The sequence below is a fragment of the Colias croceus genome, chromosome Z, assembly GCF_905220415.1.
Source record: "Colias croceus chromosome Z, ilColCroc2.1".
NCBI classification, from domain to species: domain Eukaryota; kingdom Metazoa; phylum Arthropoda; class Insecta; order Lepidoptera; family Pieridae; genus Colias; species Colias croceus.
In genome coordinates, this window is record NC_059568.1 from 13,511,544 (window position 1) to 13,529,353 (window position 17,810).

At 34.4% G+C, this 17,810-nt stretch overlaps 1 protein-coding gene across 1 annotated transcript in view; it reads right to left on the bottom strand.

The window, feature by feature from the left end:
- Positions 1-435: 435 nt before the first annotated feature.
- Positions 436-17,810, bottom strand: part of LOC123705449 (proton-coupled amino acid transporter-like protein pathetic) — a 37,879-nt gene continuing 20,504 nt past the window's right edge. Inside the window, exons 4-9 of the mRNA XM_045654222.1 lie at positions 17,682-17,753; positions 11,184-11,334; positions 10,493-10,614; positions 9,964-10,048; positions 2,485-2,972; positions 436-2,272 (exon numbers count right to left, since the gene is read on the bottom strand). Of these exons, the coding sequence (XP_045510178.1) occupies positions 1,867-2,272; positions 2,485-2,972; positions 9,964-10,048; positions 10,493-10,614; positions 11,184-11,334; positions 17,682-17,753 (1,324 nt within the window). The 3' untranslated portion in view covers positions 436-1,866. The remainder of the gene's footprint in view (positions 2,273-2,484; positions 2,973-9,963; positions 10,049-10,492; positions 10,615-11,183; positions 11,335-17,681; positions 17,754-17,810) is intronic.

Consider the following 17,810-nt stretch of genomic DNA (forward strand, 5'->3'; position numbering starts at 1 on the left):
GATGAAACTTATCTTTATCCCGGAAAAGTACGTAGAAAAAAAATAAGTCTTAATTTTTCCGCGCGGACGGAGTCGCGGGCGGAAGCTAGTACTACATAAAATACTGAAACCGCTGCAGAACGAAAATTGATTTGAGGAACACGGAAAATTATAGAAAAAGAAATCCGACCGACATCCGCGCGGACAGAGTCGAGGGCGGAAGCTAGTTACAAATATGTACTATGGTTGGGTTGGATTCAGACGAAATCAGACAAAAGAATGAAATTTACTAGGAACATGGAAGATAGACCAAGTAAAACAGTAGGTTAGGTTAGGTAGTAGGTACCTATAATATAATTATGTTTTGTTAATAACTTTTGGCAGGACACTCCAAATAATAATTCGGTTCTTGTATTCCGGGTCGAACTCGAAGGGTGAACAAAATAAAACAAACTGTATCGTACAAGCTTTGTATTTGCATAATACAATGCCCCTTTAAATATTGATGAAAACTTATAACAATTTCATGCAATATTCAGTAAATGGCATCTCCAACTTATTAGAATTAAAAATAAATACAAAATTCATACAATTTAGCTTAGGAACTTCATTATAATAACATAATACTTAATATTCTATTAACACTTGTAAACCTAATGTAATCAATGTTATTAAAACCTTTATATTCAAGGCACGAGTCCGATCCTGTTTAAAATTTCATCTTGTCATGGAAAAATAGATACTGTAATTACTTAATCATTTACTCTTTTTTTGTATATAAGCTTCGATATTTGTATAAAATTCAATATGACTTCAGTATGGACCTCAAAAGTATTATTCTTATTATAGCAAGCATCAGAACAGGGTGAAAGTCCACGCCTGATATATCTCCAGATTGCACCAATTGTATCACAATAATATAATTCACATTCATTAATATTATGCACTAAAAGATTTAGTTTTCACAATTTTAAATATTAAATGCATTTACAATATTACCTAAATATAATTTAATTCCTATAAAATCCTCGGTCTTTTTGTTTTTGTTCGATTTTATATAAAAAAAAAACAACTTATTAACTTCGCTTATTACAACTGTAAAAATAAACAATGTGCGATTCGATTCGATGAATATAATCAATGTGAATGGAAATCTTAAAGGTATATTATCCGACATCTACAAATAATACCAAATATTTGCACTTTTACTTCTATATTAACCAATAAATTACTTTATGTACCAATGAGTGCTATTAAAAAAGGTACAGTTGTTTTGGGTAACTTTGTGTAATAATATTAGTTTTGTTTTATCAATCACAGACACTGTGCGTCTGTGTTAGATATTTTACAAATCACGAAAACCCAATTAACACACAAAGATACACAAAATGACGGTAATACTTACAATAATTTAGCTGTAGCGCAAGTGCGAATTTTGTCTAATTATATAAAATCTTACAACAATTCGATATTCATAAAATGTAGGTATACTTAGTTATAAAAAAAAATTCTCATCAAGACATTTAAAATCACCATACTTAACGGTATTAAGCACTTAATATAATCTGTACAGCTAATTCACCCCACCATTGTACCTATGTTTCGGAATGCTTTTAGAAAATGTTAACACGTAAATACGTTCTACACACAGATCATGCTACTTATTTCTCATTTCACAAAATATAGTTAGTACCGTACTGACTGGCCCAAATAAAATAATGGGTTTACAAACGAGGTTCAACCGCGCTAAAAAGTCCAATCAAAGTGTCTAAAAAGGAATAATAGCACCACTGCTCATAGCGTCGCCGACCTCGGTGCGTCAGCGAGTAAAATCGTACTAACTATCACACATTAAAAATTATCCTATTTGGTCGAAGAAGTGAGACGTTATGCCGAGTTGATGATGCCCTGGATGGCTGTTTTGGTGCCGAAGATGAGGGCGAAGAGGCCGAAGAGGAGGACGAGGACGTTCTTCCAGATTAGGTATTTGCAGGTCCCGAAGCCGATGTCCCAGTAGGTGACGATTTCTATGAAGGCGGGGGCGATGAGACCGAGGAGGGAGAAGCAGAAGGCACCGATGACTCCCATGAGGGGGCCGATAGTGGGGAAGGCAACCGCTAAGAGGACACAGAGGGTAACCATGATGGTGCGCATAACGTAGTCGGCGAAGTTGGGCCTGCTCGTGAACTTCTCCTTGATGCTGTTCCACATGATCTCAATGCACACGAAGAATTGGAGACCGAACGTGCAGTACACCGCTACCGCAATACTCACCTTTACGACCTGGGCAAGCCTGGAATAAAATGTATGTGTGAATTATACAATTTTTTTTAAGATAGAGAGGTTTATTTTTTATTTATTTTTTTAATTTGGTAGACTATTTGCAACTAAATAATAACATTAACTATCCCTTTTCACACACATTTAGAGATAAGTACTTATCCAAAATTGTAGATATGCTTATAAAATATTTTTTACTATATAATATATATTTCTCATACTTACACTTCATAAACTTGAGGGTCATTGGGATGTGGCTCCAGATTCAGAGTGATGGAGTCTTCGACATTTTCACCGTACCGCAGGTATCCCAGGAAACCCAGGAGAATGTACACAAGGGTGACACCAGACATGCCCTTGTTTAAAACTCCGCAAAAGCCGAGCATAGATTTCGGGGTCTTCATAGAATTCTCCAACGGCATAACTACTCCGATAGCTTCCATGGCAAAAATAGTTAGGGAGAAGAATTCGGGCCATTCCATTGGTGCTTTGATAAATGAAACCTTTTCGAAGTTAAGTTCCCCGGTGCCTACTAAGAAGTAGAAAGTGATTCCGAGACCGAGACCCATGAAGAAGTTGGCAACCATGGACACTGGGGCCAGGTACTTGAGGTTTTTGATCCACACCATTATGATCAGAGGAACCAGTAAGATGAGTATGATCACGCGAATCACTGCACCGTCTGTTGGGTCCACCATGGTCGGTGGGATTACCTGCAGAGAAAGATATGTTTTAAATAATTTGACTCAGCTATAAGTGTAGGTAATTAGTGGTTACATAGTATGTTTTTCGTTACGTCGTAAAACTGCGAAGTTGGCGGAAAAGTTGCTATTATGTATGAGTTAATGTTATACATATTAAATTTTGTATTAAAATATTGCCTGAGAATCGAATAGAAGTAAAATAAATTTATCCATTGCCCGAGGGGTACAGGACACACGTTACGGGGTACAGGTACAGGTTAAAATGATACTTTTTATAAACTTGTGTAGGTATATGTCGTGGCCATATCGTAGGTTTGCTCATTTGAAATGTTCAATCATTTCATGAAATGGCCATCATTTAATAGTTAAATTTTGATCAGAACGTTAAAAGTTAAAACGTCAATGTTTCACTTCACGATTTGGTCATCCACATTTGGCCAGATCATATTATTCAGCCGCCGGCGAATGCCAGAAGCGAATGGTTTTTGCATACCAGTTGTCCGTCGGAAGAAAGATCTGTGCCAAACGACGATCGTTTGGAAATGAGCTTATTGTGAGGCAGATATAGTTTAAATCTGCATAAACGACTATTGACTTATTGAGTTGTTAGCTTATGAATGACCATCCTTTTAAAGACCATCAATTAATAATTTGACCGATAAATATTCGACATAAGTTCGACATATTATAACAGTAATTACGCCATACTTTCTTCAAGTAACTTTTAACTTCTAAAGTTTAAGAAAATGTAAAATTTTGCGGAAAGTTGAAAAACGGTAAGTATATATTGCTCTCTCCATAATACACGGGTATCGCCGTAAGGATGATACCCGGTCCTTTGGAAGGCTTACGTGGGGACACAGGTCCAACACGCAGAGGCCCTTTAGAGAATTTAATGTGTTGTGGGACACCAGCCGCAGCCTGCCCATGGCTGCACTATAGAGATACAGCCCTGGGCAGTCCGCGGCCGATGCAGGACTATTGCAGAAAAATGGAAATGAATAAAACTGGGTTATTATTATTATTATTTACTACTAGCGGTCCGCCCCGGCTTCGCCCGTGGTACATATTCACGTTTTCTCTACATAAGAACCATCCTCGTACTTCAAGGAATATAATAAAAAAAGAATTAAAGAAATCGGTTCAGCCGTTCTCAAGTTATGCGCTTACGGCGCTTACCAACACATTTTGGGATTCATTTTTATATTAACTACTAGCGGTCCGCCCCGGCTTCGCCCGTGGTACATGTTTACGTTTTCTCTCCATAAGAACCATCCTCGTACTTCAAGGAATATAACAAAAAAAGAATTATCGAAATCGGTTCAGCCGTTCTCGAGTTATGCGCTTACCAACACATTTTGCTCATTCATTTTTATATTATAGATATAGTTATACATCCAAAACCCGCTGAATCCATATTTTAGTAGTTTAGCTGAATATTAATACTTGCAACAATGTATTGGCCGATTAAGGAAAGCTGGCAACTTCACAGTACTCACACTTACGCAATTTTACTATACGGTATGTTAAAAAATAAATAAGATTCTAGTTTAAGAATAGACTTGAATTGTAAAATGGGTGCGTTGTAGATAATATGAAAGCTCTCATAATTTATATATGTAAAATTAAAATTTACAAGTAACTCAATCGATGAACTTAATTATTTATTATCATAATCAATTGTAAAATAGTATTGATGATCATTCAATTATCAAATAATTATTAAATTTACTGTCATATTCAAAATAACGATATAAACAATACAAATAACACATGCGCTCACTCCCAATACAATACAAGCAAAACCCTAGCACGTAAGAGATAAGGCTACATTACAATAAAAGCTGTATTGTTCAGCTATGTATGAAAATTTTAACTTACGGCGTTTACATTTTGTTTAAAAAACATATTAAAATTATTACATAATTTAACCTAGGTAAAGTAATAAAATATTCTAATTCGCGTGCCGCAAAGTAGTTATCCTGTCGAATATAGTTAGTAGGTATGTGTAAATGTGTTTACGTTCCAGCTCTTCTTAATCGGCCAATATCTACTTTGTTGCAATAGTTATGATTTGTAAGGAAGTGATTACGGAGAATCGTCCACTCAACCGTCGCGACAACATCCCTAATAATTTCTTAGAAGACGCGATCTCCAAATCGTGGTACTGTTTAAACATATAATAAATCAGTTACACACTAACCGTCTTTCTCTATTATACAGTCTATTTTTTTTAAAAGACATCGCGGTCGCTGTAACTTACTGGCGCAGCCGGTAGGATTTTCGCGAGGAAAACCCAAAGTCAGTAATTGTTATATTACCGATTTCGTGCAAAAACTCAGTTTTCAAGTGATCAGTGTCAAGTGGAAAGTGTCGTGCACTTTCGTGCAGCGTGTTTATCTCAGGAAGAGAGCAGACGAGCAGCTTGTGAGTAAACCTTTTCACTTCCATTTCCAATCAGCATCATTGGACCATATTATGTTAATCTGATTTTGTTACCACAAAAATAGGCTTGCATAATTATTAGTTTACATAATATTATAGCTACATCGCGTATTACTGGGTTAAGTAAAATTAAATTGATTTTGATATAATATAAATTATATATGTACTTAATAAAAAGTAAAAAAAACTAAAAACCAACTACGACAAAGAACGGCGCTGAAAAAGTATAAAACGAGATTTTCAGAATACTAAACTGAACAAAGCTGTTGCTAATGTAGATGTCACCAAGATGCCTTCGTTGTAAATCCATACTAATATTATAAATGCGAAAGTAATTCTGTCTGTCTGTCTGTCTGTTACTCAATCACGCTTTAACTACTGAACCAATTTGCATGAAATTTGGTATAGAGATATTTTGATACCCGAGAAAGGACATAGGATAGGTTTTATCCCGGAAATCCTACTGGAACAGGTTTTTCTTTGAAAACGCGGGCAAAGCCGCGGGCGGAAAGTTAGTTGACAATAATTTCATACAATACTATTCTGAAGTATGCAATATTCCACTATGTAGAGATAAATTTTCATGTTTGTAAAACCGCAGTCACACGTTGTCAGAGTGCTACGGTAGATAGGTACTGGTGTGACTACGCCTTTCCAAACATGAAAATTTATCTCTACACAGTCCACTGTGAATAACTACAATAATATTCTGAAGTATGCAATATTCCAATATTGCATACCCTTTGCATACCTATCAGAATAGTATTGTATGACATTATTGTCAATTTTACAACGAAGGCATCTTGGTAGAGTCTACTGTGTCCATTTACTTGCAACTATAGGTACATTAGCAACTTCGTCAGTTCAGTATTCTGAAAATCTTGTTTTATACTTTTTCAGCGCCGTTTTTTGTCGTTACTAGTTGGGTTTTAGTCCTTTTACTTTTTATTAAGTATATAATTTATATTATATAAAAATCAATTTTACTACTTACCTACTTACTTACTTTTTATTATTTGTACTATTTTGGTGCTTATAAGTTTATTTGTGGCTCATAATATTAACAAGCATAAAATACTTGTGAAGCTCTTTCAAGGGATACCAAACACAGTATATTTATTTTAATGTTACATTAGGTAACATAGAACTTTTTGTCCGCAAGAGGGCGCAATACTAAATTTGGTGACAAGCTTTATAGCTCATAAGTCATAAGCAACATTATTCTGATAAGTAGTAAAGAAGCTATGAACGAAACGATGTGAATTAACTTAGTAACTACCTGTACAGAACGCGAGCTCAACAGCAGTAGCTTAATAGAGGGATCTCCATATTTATTAAACGCCTAGCCGAATTTGGGTCCAATAGATATTTATAAGATGTCCTTGTCAGAGTTACTCAAAATGGAGATATAAACTATCCACGCGAAGACCGACATCCGCGCGGACAGAGTCGCGGGAGCAAGCTAGTATAAAATAATTAACATATGAAAATCAATTACTTACTTAATGTAAGTTTCCACCAAATTTCGTAGAAAAAAAAATAACTATAAAACCAATAACTATATCAATAATATTAATCATAAAATAATATAACAAGGTGAAAAATAATTTTCTCGCGTAGGCATAATACCTTATTATTTTTCTATACATTTCTATACAGGGTTACTTGTAAAACACCAGCAACCTCGCAGGACAAGATAGCTCTAAGTCTAACATCATAAATTCATAAGTAACAACATTTGTTCTACGACTATTGGCATAACGCAATAAATTATTTTTAAATGATTCTTTAAGCTTTTATTGTACTCTCCTAACATCTCCATCTCCTAACATGTGTATGTTCTATTCATTATTTTTGTATGAAAATAAAATCTAACAAATTATCAAAAGTCGTAGAACAAATGTTGTTACTTATGATGTTTAGCTATCTTGTCCTGCGAGGTTGCTGGTGTTTTACAAGTAACCCTGTATATAGACTTGAAAATGATTTGCGATGCTGGTTTTTTCAATACAAAAAATAAACGCATAAGTATTATAACTAGCTTTCCGCCTGCGGCCTCGCCCGCGTTTTCAAAGAAAATCGCGCATAGTTCCCGTTCCCGTGGGATTTCCGGGATAAAACCTAGCCTATGTTGCACAGTGAAGATGCAGCTTTCTAGTGGTGGAATTTTTGAAATCGGTCCTGTAGTTTATGCGTGAAAACCAAACATAGATACATACATAAATGTTTATTCACAATCGCCGTAGCGGTGGCAAACATTGACGATCACTTGTTTGGCCAACGCATTGTGAAGAGGGCCCAAAATAGTTGTCATTTCCATGAAAATTTTAAGCTGTCGTAATCTCTCACGTTTCTGCAGCATCATTGTTTTTGTCAAGGTTTTTGTCGATTTTTACATTTGAAAGATTTTTTATTGATTACAATAATATTGTTTTCGTTGAGATGTATTACTATTAAAATTCGTTAATTTTTTAAGTATATTTTGGCGAACGGAATTATAAAAGAGTTTTGCTGAGACATATTATAAACGTTTTTACATTACTTACATTTTAAGAATGATTAATGATATAATGTCTATAAAAAAGTTGTGAATTACGCACTTACATGCCTGTGCTGTGTTCCCAGAGTATAAAAATCACCAAAGTATACTTCCTGCACATTGGAGTAAAAAAAGCAATCAAATACCGGTCTAAAAATATAATATGTAAAATATTTAATATTGAATCACTACATAGTACCTATAAAACAAAGTCGCTTTCTCTGTCCCTATTTCCCTATGTCACTTTGTATGCTTAAATATTTAAAACTACGCAACGGATTTTGATGCGGATTTTTTTAATAGATAGAGTGATTCAAGAGGAAGGTTTTAGTATATAATTTATTAGGTTTTAGACAAAGCGGGCGAAGCCGCGGGCGGTAAGCTAGTAAATTATAAAAATACATGAGCTCTGTTTTTGTAATTTCTTATAGTGTTAATCCCATTTACTTTTCTAATTTTGTTAAAACTAAGATGACATGTTACCATTTTGTTTATATGTATTTAATAATTTTGAAAATAAATAATCTGACCTCATGCCATAAGACATGCTCCGGTGGCGTTCACACATCCACGTATTCTAGTTATTGAAGTGTTAACGATGTCTGTAAACTGGAAAGGGACCTCTACATGGACTTGTGGCACGCCCTCTGAGCCCCGACCACGTGGGAGCCATCTTGTAAAGTTTTATTACTATGCAGTTCAAACCAGGACCAGCTATTCGCTACCGCAGTGGGTGGCGGCATCCCGTTGGTCTGCGATTATAGTCTTTAAGTAAATAATACATAAAAGACTTAATCGCCTACCTATCGGGATACCGCTGCAGAACAAAAATTGATTTGAGGAACACGGAAAATTATAGAAAAAGAAATCCCTCGGATAGTTCCGACTGATAGGCACCTACAGGAATCCTAGTATTTTTAAATGGACTCTTGTACGTGTCCTGTCAGTTGAGATTATTCCCGAACTCCTGTGGAAGCTGAAGATATTAAGAAAAACAAGATGAGAGCACGCCTGTCATATAGCTTTTAACCTATAAACATATTATATTATGTCTACTTACAATCCTTGGTTAAACTTTTTCCGTTATCATTTATATTATTATTTTAATCCTTTGGATGATTGATAATTTTTTTAGAGAATCTCTGTACTATTTTTTTACATATGAGCTATAATACCCCAAGGACTAATTTATTTGCGTAACGTGTGACTAAGTGATATGCATAAATAGGATTGAGAGCGTAACCCTTTGAGCCCCGAGCGGCCCGATCGGGCCATAACACAATAGATTTTCTATTGTGTCTGACGTCTGTTATTCTGGGGGCTGAGTTATTTTATTTAGGTACATATAACGTTCATTTATCTATATAAAGATATATAATATAAACATAGTATAAAACAAAGTCGCTTTCTCTGTCCCTATTTCCCTTTGTATGCTTAAATCTTTAAAACTACGCAACGGATTTTGATGCGGTTTTCATGTTTCATGTTAACTTTTATCCGTCTTTTTAACTAATTGAATAGGTATAACACTATTCACTGATGTAACATCTAGATGCCTTTTATATTATTATGTTATCTATACCTACTAATATTGTAAAGCAGAAGAGTTTGTTTGTTTGAACAATTATTTCTGTGTTGATAACCCGTCGAGGAAGCCTTTAGGTTAGATATATATATCAGTACGCTAAGACCAACAGGAGCGGAGCCCAGCTAGTATGCTATATAGCATCTCTATATCTATCCTATCCTTACCTAAAAGTTGTAGGTATTTTAGAAATATGCTATACTAGCTGCTCCGCGCGGTTTCACCCCCGTGGCTCCACTCCTGTTGCCCGTAGCGTGATGAAATATAGCCTATAACCTTTCTCGATAAATGGGCTATCTAACACCGAAAGAATTTTTCAAATCGGACCAGTAGTTCCCGAGATTAGCGCGTTCAAACAAACAAACAAACAAACTCTTCAGCTTTATAATATTAGTACAGATTATCTTATATTATTATAATTGTATAATTACCTGCACAATATTCTTCGCTATGATGACAGTATACACGGAACACGTACCAAAGTACGTCATGAAGAGGCACACCACAATGAATATCCTGTAAAGATAACATTATCTATATGTTTTATTGAAACAATATTCCGCAATTAGCGCAATAAGAATACTTGATATAATTATTTATTTATTTATTTATAGGAATGTGAAGAGCATATAATGTTTGGTTTTATTATTTAAAATTTTAAACACATAAATCAATCAATAGGCAAATAATATTTTCAATTTTCAGTCATCAGTGTGCTAAATTTCATCTAAATCGATGAAGGCATTTTTGCGTAAATTTATTATATCAGTAGGATAACGTTTCTATGAAGTAAGAATATGTAGATAAAATAGGTACACAGTTGCGATACAAGAGTCAAAAGTGTCAACAAGGTACCTACAGGTTTTCGTATTTATCCAACATTTTCAAGCGTGCAATAAATTCTCAACAATATATAACTATAATAATTATTCATTATACAATAAAGGTTAGGTAAGTTACCTAAAGGAATTAGCCCATTTCTTTCCCCACTCCGGTCCTTGCAATAACGCAGCTTCGGCCACTTCTGGAAAACTCATGGCCGGCTTTCTCGTCTTCTTGTAAAGCACGTGGGCGCATTTTATCTGTAAAACCATTTAAAATCGTAGATTTGCCAAAAAACGAACACATAATAAGAATAATACAAACGCATTGCTTTTGAATACAGTTGCATATAGCCATTATTATAGTCATTGCGTTTGGCATGCGAAATATAATAATATTGTTCGTTCAATGTAGGCGGGTTTTCCAAAAAGTTGTCTTATCAAAAATAATTACAATTATGCGCAATTATATGTCTTTATTGTTTCATTTCTTTAAACTGTGACCTTTGCATGTCATTGCCCTTTGTAATAGAGGACTGTGGGTTTGTTTCCAGTTAAAGACCTTATCTTTTTTTAAAGCGTTATTTCAATCTTACTGATAATAACTTCTGTTACATCAAATTATTTAACTTTAAACCTTTTAGCAAAATGAAGTATAACTACGTATCGTCGATTATGTAGAAATACAATTAGCAACAGCAATAAAATTGATATTCGCAATCAGCATCATAAAGTATAAGTCGCATAGCACCATAAACTATTAACAATAAACCAGTTCTAACTAAAAGACAATTAATATATTATTTTATACTTAGTTTTTCTTCACTTACAAGTACATAAGAGCAGTGTGTGCACACAACTGCAACTAGCACAGTGAAAAATATTCCAGAGATAAGTCCCGCGGCTTTGAACGCTTTTGGCATGGCCAGGATGCCTGTGCCCAGGGAAGCCTTGAGGAGATGCGTGAGCGTGTCCATGTTTCTGAAAGTAAAAGGGAATAATAATTATAGTACCTAAAGGGTTTGAACACTCGTTAAATAGAATTACATAATATTATATTAATGGAATTTAAAATTTTATATTTGTATATTGAGGTTTACGAAACATTTTTGTTTCCGAATTGTTCACTAGGCCAGGTCATAAGGGAATATTTTAAAATAAGAATTTTTTTTTTTTTATAAAAGTTATTTCCTGAATATATTTAAGTTTTTTGGTGAGTATCATTAAGTAAATAAACAATTAGTTAGGTATTTGCATATTTAGTATTCCGAAGAAACTAGCATAAAGCGGTTCATACTTCATACAATGCTATTTTTAAGTCGGGCGTGAGTAATTAATTAAACAGTAAGGCGAGGTCAGTATAACTATACATAAAATACCTATGTTTGTGTTGATATTTGCATTCAATTATAAGCTTCATTTAAAAGAGCTTACCTTTTAATGAATCAAAATGGCACTCCTTTTATATTATTAATGTTTTTGGGGAGTACAATTTTTGGTATAATATCTGCATAGTTAGAATTGTTAATTTAATTTTTTTCAGTTTTGCAGGTCAAGGATTTTTAAAATGGTTTTCAGGAGATCTTTTCCTAGCTTTCCAATATAACATTGTTATGAAAATAACATGCACGTTGCATACACGGTTGTTAAAAATATGACAGTAAAGTGTTACAATATAGGTATAAGGTAACAATGAATATATTTCTTTGAAAGCAAAAGAATAATCTGGTTTGTTTTGTTCTTTTATCTCTTCGTGTCAAGGTTAAAGCCTTATCTTTAGAGAAATACCTGGGTTCAAAGATTTCGCCTAGATATGAGATAGATACAAACGCGTTTTAAATTTTTCCTACGCAGTTAGAATCTTATTGAAATTAAACTTATTGAGAGTAAAATTTAAGGTCGCGTGATGGCAGCACGTCGCGTTGCGCGCTTTTTTTATTGAAAATAATGATTTTTATTTTAAATCCGCATTTCTCTGGGTTAAAAATTTTATTTGTACTTCGTAAATGGGTTCTGTTATCGTTCGTAATTAATTCATAGAAAGGTTAAGATAATCCATACTAATATTATAAATTAATATTATAAATGCGAAAGTAACTCTGTCTGTCTGTCTGTTACTCAATCACGCCTAAACTACTGAACAAATTTTCATGAAATTTGGTATGGAGATATTTTGATACCCGAGAAAGGACATAGGCTACTTTTTATGGAAAATGACGCAATCCCGGAACGGGAACTATGCGGGTTTTTCTTTGACTGCGCGGGCGAAGCCGCGAGCGAAAACCTAGTAGAAAATAATCACGTAAACCTAGCTTATAAAAATTATGTGTTGAAATTTTGGTTAAATAATCCGATTCTATAATTAGTTGTGTTTTAATCGATACAATGATGTATGAGGAAAATATATTGAATAATGTGGAATTCTGATTATACGAATATTACGGACTTACAAGGAAATTAAGATAGGTAATATATAACAAATAACAATTGTATGGTATTGTATTAGCCTGTTGTGTCCCAATGCTGAGCAAAGGCCTCCCCAAAGCGCTTCCATGAATCACGATCTTGTGCCATTGTAGACCAGTCTCTATTAAATTGGTCCAATTCATCCCGCCATCTTTTCTTCGGCCTGCCTCGACGCCTTCTAGCTGTGTCCGGGCTCCACAATTTCCACAAAGTCGATATCTTGGCCCACAGTTCGTCCGGCATACGACTAATATGCCCAGCTCCATTTAAGCGAAGCACCTTTTTGCGCTACATCGGCGATTTTAGTTTTGGAGTGCTGCTCGGTGTTTCGAATACGATCTGTTAATTTAACACCCAGTATGCTTCGCTCCATAACAAATAACAATACTCTAGATTTTTTACATAAGATTTTTATTAAGGCATTGTTTTTTACGAAACCTTTACCTACTTATTTTGCCTACATTAACACTGGAACACTTGTAATTTTTAGCGTTTTCTAAGGCAACTATGGTGACTATTGCACGCCTCATAAGCGAAGCGTTGAGGTGGGTACTACTGTCACTTCGCGCAAAACATCTGATTTTTCAAACTTAAAATGTCTTTATGTATCATACATTGCACTTGTAAGATAATACATACACACACATATTAAGAAAAAACACTATTTTTAACATTCATGATATTTTTAATGTCATTTTTGTTATTTAAACTAGTTAAAAAACAGTTTAAAAAAGTTCTGTCTTGGACGTCCGTGTGTCTGTATGTGCGGAGGATTTTCTTGTTAACACGATAGCGACCGAAATACTTTACTAATCGAGTCTTTTTTTTTTCTCTTACGCTTGAGTATGCTCAGGAATAGAACCCTTTCATTTTTCAGGGTCTGATTCGATGTGGTTTAATTGTTATTAAATAAACAAAAAAAATATCGACTTTTTTTATATTTATAGTGTACTCAAAATTCACCATTATAAACTCGATTCTTAATACTATAAGCCAAGGTTTAAAAAAATAAGTTGGTAGTCAGTCCCTTAAACATGCGCAGTTTCACATCTAGGTGGGGCCACAAGAAAAATAGCTCAATTATTACGGTACCGCTTTCTTTACTTTTCCAACTGTTTTGAGACAGTACAAGAGCATTGGCACATGAGAACAAGTGTATCTACATACTTATATTATATACACCTTTATAAATAATCAATTTTATTGTAAAGGATGAGATTATGAGGCGTGCACTTTTGGATTTTCCAAACTTTTTTGTTATGGTCTTAATTATACGACTTGAAAATAAAAACAATGTCCTATTGTATTTATTAGCCCATTAGACAAAAATAATTATAATGGAATGACAAAATTTTGATAGTTTCTTTGTAAAGTTGGGTTATGGTATGATTGTTTTTAGTATACAGATATTAAACTGATCACGTGATCTAGCCGAACTGAAAACTGAAGCCAGCATCGGGGAATCCGCCGCCACTGTGTGAGTCAAATGGTTGGCCTCACCGGAAGAAAGTTTGGAATACGACATTTGGATCGATATCACCAACACCGGAGCTATCGTCGTCAAAGTCTTGTCCATGGTCATAGCGGGCTCGTTTTTTGGATCGCTGAGGACTCCATAGGCTCCACAGACTTCCTTGAAACGTTTCTCTTGTTCACGACGCTCCGTGTCTGTGGCGCCCGCGTGTCTGTCTGGATGATGAACGAGAGCACACTTCCTATATGCTTTTTTAATATCATCCTCAGAGGCTGTTTTTTCAACACCAATAATCTTAAGCGCAATTTTTGCTTCATGTAAGAGCTGTTTATTTTCCTTACTTTTATCGATTTTGTTCAACTTTTCATAGTCTTTTACAGCTTTTTCATATTCACCAAGCTCTGTGTAACACTTGGCACGACGTAAAAGCGCTTTAATGTAGTTTGAGTCGAGATCAAGATCAGCAGTACAAGCATCTGAGCTTCCTTGATTTGGTGGAGTTTGGCACATACTGTTGCCTTATTAAAGTATAAGTAGTTTGCACTTACAACATTTAGCCATCCTGATGTATCCTTTGATGAATGTGAAATCAAGAGCAACAGCTTTTTGAGCATCTTCCAAAGCTTTTTTATACATTCCCAACATCATGTAGCAGGCAGATCTGTTGCCATAGTATGCTGCATTTTCTGGGCACAGTTTGATAGCCTATTCATACATAGCCAAAGCTCCTTTGTAATTTTTAAATTTATATGAATGGTTTCTGTTTTCCTTTTTTCTTCAGCCAATCTAAAGATCATCAAATAAGAAAGATTACAATGGACTTAGCGAAATATATATTTAACGATAGATTTCAAATTCCTTTAAAAATAAAGGAATGAATATGAATTATATTAATACGGCGATTGTTATACGAAATCGTGGGTAAAACAAGTAGGTCAAGTGTCAAGGGTCTAGGTCCTAGGATCTAGAGATTATATTATTATTTTTGTCAGAAGTTACAATTAAAGAAATAATATAATTATGTCATCAGCAAGTGCATCTTATTTGCTGACGATATTTCTTTAATTGTATCTTCTAATGAAAAGCTGAATTAAAACCAGCGTTAGATCGGTTATTTTATAGCTATATAATATAGATTTTAATATCAAGCCTATAATAAAGAAAACGATATACTGAAATACATTTAACGCTGATCTATAAGTATTAACAAAACGAATACTATAAAAATAAACTCCATATTAAAACGATAAAAGTATATTTATCTTTATTTATTATATCAATATGAATCAATTACCATGCTTATTTTCTCGGTAAAACGGTGTCTATGTCGTGGTCATATCGTAGATTTGATCATTTCATGATATGAGTGGCCATTTCACGAAATGGTCGCATATCGTGAAATGGCCAACATAGTTTGATCAGATCGTTAAATCGTCAACGTTTCACGATTTGGTCATCCACATTTGGCCAGATCGTATAAAATATAAAGAGTCCATAAAATATTAAAAATTTTCAGAATAACTATATTCTAAAAACTTGTTTAATGTCATTTAGGGCCGATTTTTCAATGCCCAGATAAACAGTCTAATAACTACCCCTCGAATAGATTTATTCAATTGCATAACTAACTCATAACGGCTCGCCTATTTTTCAATCGTGATTTATTTGATGAATAACTATCTGACCAAATATTTCCATATTGGCAGCTCTGCTCTTGGAGTGGCGAAACAAACATATTAAATTAGTCAGGTTAGAGCGGGATAGAGTCAACTTGCAATATGTCAACAACCGTCATTATGACTCACGTCAGGAGAGCATTTTAAGTTTATCTTGTGTTCTATGATTGTTGATTATTGTTTTGATTCGAGTAAAGAGTTTTGATTAAATTTGTGTTAAAATTTATATATTTTACGATAGAAACGACATAAAGGCAGCGTCCGGCAAATTTTCAATGGCATGATCATCAGTAGGTACTATCAAAAACATCAATTTCAATATGATTTTAATTGATAATTATTTTATAGAAAGAGGCTTTATTGTAAAAATTCTACGCTCTATGTTATTACATACGAAAATATCCCAAATTTGACGCGTCAGTTGTCAACTCAAACGTCTAATCGTCGAATAGCACGCTATCTGGCCGTTGGAGCAGCAGATAGATTTATTCCTCAAATAACGTAGTTATTCGATAGATAAGTCCTATTCGTCTATTGAAAAATTGAATATTTTGTTAACTGAAGAATAAAGTCTATCTAGCTCTTTATCTGGGCATTGAAAAATCGGCCCTTAAGTTAGTGCCACGGCAGCGGCCGGTGAATGCCAGAAGCGAATCGTTTTTGCAATAGAAAACAATTAGGTTAGGTTAGGTTACACTTTGATTAACAACGCACGAGCCGAGCGAGCAAAGCGAGCGTGCCGCGGTAGCGGCCGGCGAGTGCCAGAAGCGGATCGCTTTTTAAAAAACAAACAATTATAATAATATAGTAGTAGTTTCTTAAATTATTTTATTTAAGTCGCATTTTTTCTTAAATACATATAAGATATCCACATTTTCCATAGTACTCGTACCTCTTCGTCGTAAATTCTTTGCTATGACTTTCTTCATAATATTGTTATTAAACGAATTATGAAGTTTTTAACTGCGAATAATTTAATTTTCGCCAGCGGCCGCCATCTTATCACATAAACACAGAGCTTGCAGCGCCTCTACCAACGATTAATGTAACTATTTTACGATATGATCAAATAATTTTGGTCATTTCATGAAAAAACCGTGCGTTAATTGGCCATATCGTGAAACGATTTCTTATCATTGATCTGCCCAAACCACATCATGATGTGGCCAAACTAAATTGGCCATTTCACGATATGCGACCATTTCGTGAAATGGCCACTCATATCATGAAATGATCAAATCTACGATATGACCACGACATCTACATTAGAAGGCACGTGTGAACAATTCAATGACCCATTTAACTTTATTTATTGTTGATTAAATTCCGTCCGTAACTATATTTACTTTAATTTAAAAACAAACTTTGTGTGTTTGTCAGTTCATTAGTTAACTTGTCCTACTAATCCTCATAATTCCTTCTATCCTACTAAATATTGTAAATGCGAAAATTTGTGAGGATGTGTGTGTGTGTGTGTGTTTGTTACTCTTTCACGAAAATACACGGAGCGCAAATACTACCGATTACAATGAAATTAAGCACACATATAGAGGGTAACTTGGATTAACACAAAGGATAGGTTTTATCCCGGATATCCTACGGGAATGGGAACTATGCGGGTTTTTCCGTAAAACGAGGGCTAAGCCGCGGTCGAAAACCTAGTTGTTTAATATAATTAATTTTGGGTTTCTTTAGAGAGTAAAATAACTTACGAAGTTGGGTTCTCCAATTTTCTTTCCGCAAACGGATCATACTCTCCTGCTTCTGCATCTGCTAGGTTGTATCTAGAATAATAACAAACATACAATGAAGCTTATTTCCTTACTTTTTATAAACTATCA